Source organism: Orycteropus afer, unplaced genomic scaffold (genome assembly GCF_000298275.1).
Source record: "Orycteropus afer afer isolate SDZICR_OR568_19922 unplaced genomic scaffold, OryAfe1.0 scaffold00182, whole genome shotgun sequence".
Taxonomy (NCBI): Eukaryota; Metazoa; Chordata; class Mammalia; order Tubulidentata; family Orycteropodidae; genus Orycteropus; species Orycteropus afer.
In genome coordinates, this window is record NW_006921769.1 from 1,754,440 (window position 1) to 1,761,020 (window position 6,581).

The 6,581-nt window shown below is 38.4% G+C and overlaps 1 protein-coding gene across 1 annotated transcript in view; it reads right to left on the reverse strand.

The window, feature by feature from the left end:
- Positions 1–6,185, reverse strand: part of SAMD3 (sterile alpha motif domain containing 3) — a 70,705-nt gene extending 64,520 nt beyond the window's left edge. Inside the window, exons 1-3 of the mRNA XM_007947385.1 lie at positions 6,092–6,185; positions 5,141–5,330; positions 1,246–1,353 (exon numbers count right to left, since the gene is read on the reverse strand). Coding sequence (XP_007945576.1) covers positions 1,246–1,353; positions 5,141–5,330; positions 6,092–6,170 — 377 coding nt within the window. The 5' untranslated portion in view covers positions 6,171–6,185. The remainder of the gene's footprint in view (positions 1–1,245; positions 1,354–5,140; positions 5,331–6,091) is intronic.
- Positions 6,186–6,581: the final 396 nt, after the last annotated feature.

Genomic DNA, 6,581 nt, shown 5'->3' on the forward strand with positions numbered 1-6,581 from the left:
AAGAAGGATGCTTATGCACAGGGAGACAGCTCAGGGGACAGGAGTGCATGGAGGGATGGACACAGGGAAGAGGTAACTATGGGGAGGAAGTGGGAGGGAAGCTGTTGCATTGTGGTAAACTTTGGTCAATGTCATGAGACAAAATATATGTGAACCGCTGTATGGAAAGTGAATTTGCTCTGTAAATCTTCACCCAAATCACACACACACAAAAAAAAGGACTACATATTGTATGATTCCACTTATACAAATGTCAGAATAGGCAAATCAATAGAGACAGCAGATCAGTGGCCGCCTAGGGTTGGAGAGAAGGAGAATGAGGAGTGAGTACTACTGGATGCAGGATTTCAAAACATCCTAATATTGATTGTGGCGATGGTTGCACAACTCTGAATATATAAAAAGCCTCTGAATTATACACTTAAATGCATAAACTGTATGATACATGAATCATCTCTCAATAAAGTTGATGCCAAAAACAAATGAACACCAACAAGAGAAACAACAACAATCAAGTGAAAAAAAAAAAAAAAAGATAGTACATTTAAGGAAAAGCATTTGCTCATTAGTGACTGAAAACAGTATGTCTCAGGAGTAATGTAAGCCACATTGGCTGGTTGGCCATGAAATGCTCTAAAGGCTGCTGTGACCTCCTAGGCCACATGGTAGCTATGACCATCCTCAGGACTTTGAGCTCCATTTTCCATATCTAGTTTTTTAACTCTATAGTTATCCATCATTTCAGTGTAACTCATATAATGAAATACCCCACTTTATAAAATCTAGTGCAGAAACAGAGTCCCAAAATAGTGCCTCTATCAGGAACAGTTAAGATAAAAAAATAAAAATTACACAATTCACAAACACAAAAAGTCTCCACCAAAGGCATGTTCTATAGGAAGGATAACATTTACTGAACAAATTCCATCTTTGTGGCTGATATCAACCACCACGGACAGTTCACAACAGAGAAATTCTCTTCTTCTTTAAGAACATATACTTCAAAGACATGAAATATCATTTTGAAATGTCTCTTTTCCAAACAAAGATCAGAAAACTTAACCTTTTTTTTTTTTTTTACCAAATACCTTGATCACTTGCTAAAAATAAATTTTTTTTCTTTCCAAAAAGTTAAAGTTAGAAATACGTTTAACCCGTGAAATCTAATAAATAAGTAAATAAATAAATAGATGCACAAGAATATTATCACTTGGCTTTGAAATGTTTTAAAGTTGGCATCCCCACCTCGGTTTCAGTACTCTTTGGTCAATCATTCCATTAACAAGGTTTTCTACTGGATAGAAAGATAGCTTCTGCTCCCTGTAACTGGCTGGACTGGCAGATTGTTCATACCTGTCACAAAGAAAGCACAGTGTAAGTCAGTAGTGCCTAACAGAGTCTAAAATGTGGGTCAGTGACCATTCAAGAGGAGTTATTACCACCGATCTGACTGTGACTCTGAAGGCTGCATCAGCACATAGCAAACATTATAATCTGGGTTCATTTCCAAACTCCACATTAGACTCATGACTTAGAGAACTGAAAGAAGGACCTTCCAGGGTCACCTTGCTCAACTGTTCCCATATGCCAGCTCAGAAGGCTGTTTTCGCTAGTCTATGCTGCAATTATTAGTGCTAAGATTACCTTTTTCTTTATGAAATGATGGTAACAATTGAATTTTTGGTTAGTATTCTTATTTGGAAATATAAAATGGTTTATGTCAGACCTGACCTCCATGCTCTGCTATTTTGGGGGCATTTTATTATCTGTGAAATCTCATTGTCTTAGAACCACACTTCCTCATTTTCTGAGTGATGCAAATGAGACTCAGAAGGGAAACCAACTTGGTCAAGGCTGTCCACAAGCTTTTTAGCAGCAGTGCCAGGACTTTAAGTTCTCCCAATTTCCTGCCCAGTGATTTTTCTACCAACTTCAACAAGAACAACAAGAGAAGTAGCAACTGCGAATACAGTTATTGCACAATACTATCATTTGCCTAAATCTTAACAGGATGTCAAACATCCTGCCCAGATGTGGCTTACAAATCTTTTCAAAATAACACACTAGGCAATCATTAGCAATCAAATAGAATTTGCACTCAAGTTGAAACCAAGCTTCCAGATCTGTAATACCAGTATAGACTCTTAGATCCAGACTCAAAGCGAGCAACCCCTCCTTGGGTTTCTGAGGTGGTATCGCTACAGAAGTAGGTTGCCCAACCCAATCTGCCTTCTGTGGAGTGGCTGGTGGGTTTGAACCACCAGCCTTCTGGTTAGCAGTCAAATGCCATAGTCACTACACCATCAGAGCTCCTAGAAGGGGTCTTAAGTACATTTATTCTGTCCACCTCATTTTACAGCTGAGGAAACTGAAACTATGAAAAGTCAAGCAAAATCTCCAATGTTAGGGGAGTATCTGGTGGCAGAACATTGCTTGGTGTGAAGCATTTTGTTACCGAGGTTCAGGGTTCCTTCTACTATGCCAAGTTACCTCTCTTTGTTAAGCTGTTTCTGATAAAGCAAAAAACCAAACTCACTGCCATCAAGTCAATTCTGACCCATATCGATCCCCGTTGGGTTTCCAAGGCAATAAATCTTTACAGAAGCAGATCCCCCATCTTACTTCCATGGAACAGCTCGTAGGTTTGAACTGCTGACCTTCCGGTTAGCAGCCCAATGCCTCACCCACTAGGCCACCAGAGCTCCTTCTCTTTCTGATAGGGCTTAATTAAATAGCATATTTTCATGTTTCCTTCTATCATCATGATTCTCACTTGACAATAGATTATGACTTTCCAAAAACAACAAATAAGAATTTTCATCCTACATGTAGTTGTGATATTAAAAACACAAACAAACAAACAATGCTGTCACATCGATTTCAACTATAGGATAGGGTATTGTCCCATGGGATTTCTGAGGCTATAATCTTTACAGAACCACATCTTTCTCATCAAGAGAAAGAAAACTGGTGGTTTTGAGCAGCCATCTTTTCAGTTAGCAGCTGAGCGCTTAACCACTGCACCACCAGGGCTCCCTTATACCATGATAATTTAACCTAAACGCAAGACATCATCATCTTTAAAGTGAGCTGCTACTTTCTGGATAGAGTTCAATAGCCCCTTCTCACAAATGCCTGGGCAGCTGTGCTCCAAGTCTTGGTTAGCTTTGAAACTGATTTTCTTAACCAGGTTAATGAAGCTTAATATTCAAGCCAGGATTATTTGATCCAGGAGAAAGAGGAGGCTCAAAGATGATGAGACTCTAACAACAACTGTATTACTTTTCACAGCCTTCAGAAGAAGAAAGAGTAATGCCAACATTTAATATAATCAATCCAATCAGCAGTAGAACCAGGAAGGAAGCCCAGATTTCCCAGCAGTCCAGCCAGCTCTCATTTACTAGAAAACATTACAAACTGATTTGCAGTGGAAACAAGACTGCCCGGTTTTGTTTTGTTTTGTTTTGTTCCCAAGCTGTGCCTAAGGCAGCATCAAGATTCCAGTCAACTAAAGCGAAAATTCCAACCCAAAAGTCCTATTCCTACAAGAATGCTGGGAAGCTACTTTAAGCTCTCTTAGAGGTTCACACCCTTTCTTTGGTAGAACAGGGTAAAAACATGTAATGGAAACTTCTTCAAAATTCCTATGTAGAATACTATTTGTTTATATAAACCAAAAAAATGAAACTCATTGCCTTCAAGTCCATTGTGACTCACAGCAACCCTACAAGGCAGACTGGAACTGCCCTATCTGGTTTCTAAGGCTGTAATCTTTATAGAAGCAGACTGCCAGATATTCCTCCCACCTAGTGCCTGGTGGGTTTGAACTGCCAACCTTTTCGTTAGCAGCTGAGCACTTAACCACTTTGTCACCCATACTCCTTGTGTTCTTATTTAGATAAGTCAAAACAATGTTAGGAGATGTTGTCAAAACAAAGTGTAGGAGAAATTCCTCAAATAAATCAGAAGCTAGCCAGGTTTTAAATATTTATTGCTCTTCAAGGAGAAAGAAAAAGAAATTTAAGTAAAAGCATAGAATGCATTTCATTAAACACCACAATATTAAAAATTAACGAATAACTGGTCTGTAGCCATTAACCTTAGAAACCTTAAACAAAAGGAGCCCTAGTGGCACAACAGTTAAGCACTCAGCTGCTAACAGAAAGGTTAATGGTTTGAACCCACCAGCCACTCTGGGGGAGAAAGACCTGGACTTCTGCTTTCACAAGGACTACAGCCAAGAAAACCCTATGAGGCAGTTGTCCTCTGTCAAATGGCGTCGCTATGAGTCAGAATCCACTCGACAGCACCCAACAACGGAAACTTTGCAAAATGTCTCGAACATTTTAAACTGAAATGGGAATGTCTGAAATGTTCCTAGGAGACAGATTTGTAGGATTAAATGGTTGCTAATTCCTATCATCATCCCTTTTCATCGCAGAACTCAAATGACTAAAAATAGGCCCAAAACCTCAAAGCTTTTTATCTGCCACCACAATTTTTTCTACATCATTTTTGTGGGATGCTATCATAGTTTTTAGCATTCCAGGGATACTGCTAAGAAATTACAAAATTCATTGTGGCAACTGTTTTGCACATTCTATTGTGACTGTCTCTAGAGAAGAATATAAATTCGTTACTATAAGGTATCCTTAGCAGAAAAAGGAAAATTAGATGGTTGGATAGACTGATAGGTGATAGATACATAAATTAGTTAGTTTTAGGAAAAGCAAAGGAGTGGCCACAAATGCCTCTACCACACTCTACTTTTAAAAAACTAAGCTACAGGAGTCCTTTCCAGCTTCCCTTTTATGTATACTTCAGCTGCTTCCTACAGAGCATTTTACATAGGAACTCCCAGCTTAGAGGACTTCCCTAACAATTGAAATCAGCATTAAAAAAGTGGTCAACAATTTGTTTTAAGCAACTCTTCCATTAATTAAAAACAAAATGTACCTTGATTCATAAAACTTAGAAAAACTGACATTTATATAAATATCAGAAATATCGTACACACAATCCAGCTGGAAATGGTCACAGTTTCCAAAGAGATGTGCATCTCAATTCCATGTTATATTCATGTCTAAAGGACTGTTGGGAAAGCAGAGAATCCAAATTAAGCTCATTCAAATATACTTACTCCGGGGCTGCTTCTGTTTGCCTTACCAGGGCTGTTTCCCCACGGCTTCCGGGCGACCTCAGCCCTTGACTACTCTGCTTATATTTTTCAATTAGATCCATCAGAACAGCCTGATGCCCGATTTTCTTTACCAATTGCTGAACCATCCGATCATTAAGTGCTAGAAGAGCGGACCCACTTACTTCTTCCTCTGGGAAAAAGAAAGAAAAAAAAAAAACTTTCTACATAACTGCCCAGTAAACACTACAAAACACCAGCACTCTGAAGAGGTAAAAATCACTTCTGGTTAAAAATCTCCTCTATGAATGGCAAAGCAAGCTGCTATGTAAAATTTCACGTGAATCACACTAAAAAGTTTAAGGAAAAAAAAAAAAAAAGACTCACCTAAACTCCTCTAGAGTTACAAAAATCACCTGTTTTTTTTATAAAGAGATGTTTTTTTATAAAGATGAAACTGATTATGACATGATTCCAAATCTACATCTGCTTCTGAAGTATCAGGGCATGGAGACAAAAATAAACACTTTTTATTTCCACATTAAATTCCCTCTCCATTCTTGATTCTTCCTAAGAGACAGTTTTTCCATGAGGGACCTCGCAGCCAATCTTCAACGCTTTTAAATCTAACACTGAACAAAATGCATTCTGCATTAAGGACAAAAGCAATACAAAAAATACAGATATCAAATATGTACTTAAAGAGTTCTTAGGATTTTATTTTATTTGCATTCTTCTTGAAATATCATATTCTCCTGTGGATGCTAGGGGTCAAATCAAACTCTGCAAGTCAATAAAGAAGAAAAGGTGGGGGAAGTTTCTTACTGGAGCCAACCCATATCCACATTCACAGGCACACAGACATTAGGCAACAAAAGCAATGTTAGTAACAGAAGGCACTCACCAAATATCAAGGATGCTCAATTAAAATTTTTGCAACAGTCAACAACTCACCTTGAAATCTATGCACTAGCTCTCCTAAATTTTTCTCCACCAACCAGCTGCAGACCTGATCAACTGACCAAGCTTCCATTGCTGTGTCTTGTAAATACACCTGTAGAATAAAAGGTCGGAGAAGGATTCTTCAGTTTTTCTTTCTGATTGCTGCTTTTCTTTTTTCTTTTTTTAAGACTCAGCTTTCGAATTCACTTCCCGTCTTTACCAGACTCCTTTTCATTCTCAATATTAAGCTTCTTTAACATTGCTATTTTTAGAGTTACTATAAAACAAATACTCATTTTTTAAGTAAGACCAATTTTAACCTGTCTCCCAGTCTCCCTTCTCAAATTTCTGCACCTTCTCCTACTTTTTTTCCACAGGCATCCCTCAGCTTTACTAACAGCCAGCCAGGAACACACAAGGGCACCCAATCCCCTACCATTAACACTCAGGTTTCTTCACAAAGAAAAGAAAGGTGTGAAATTCACCACTACCAGGCTCATCA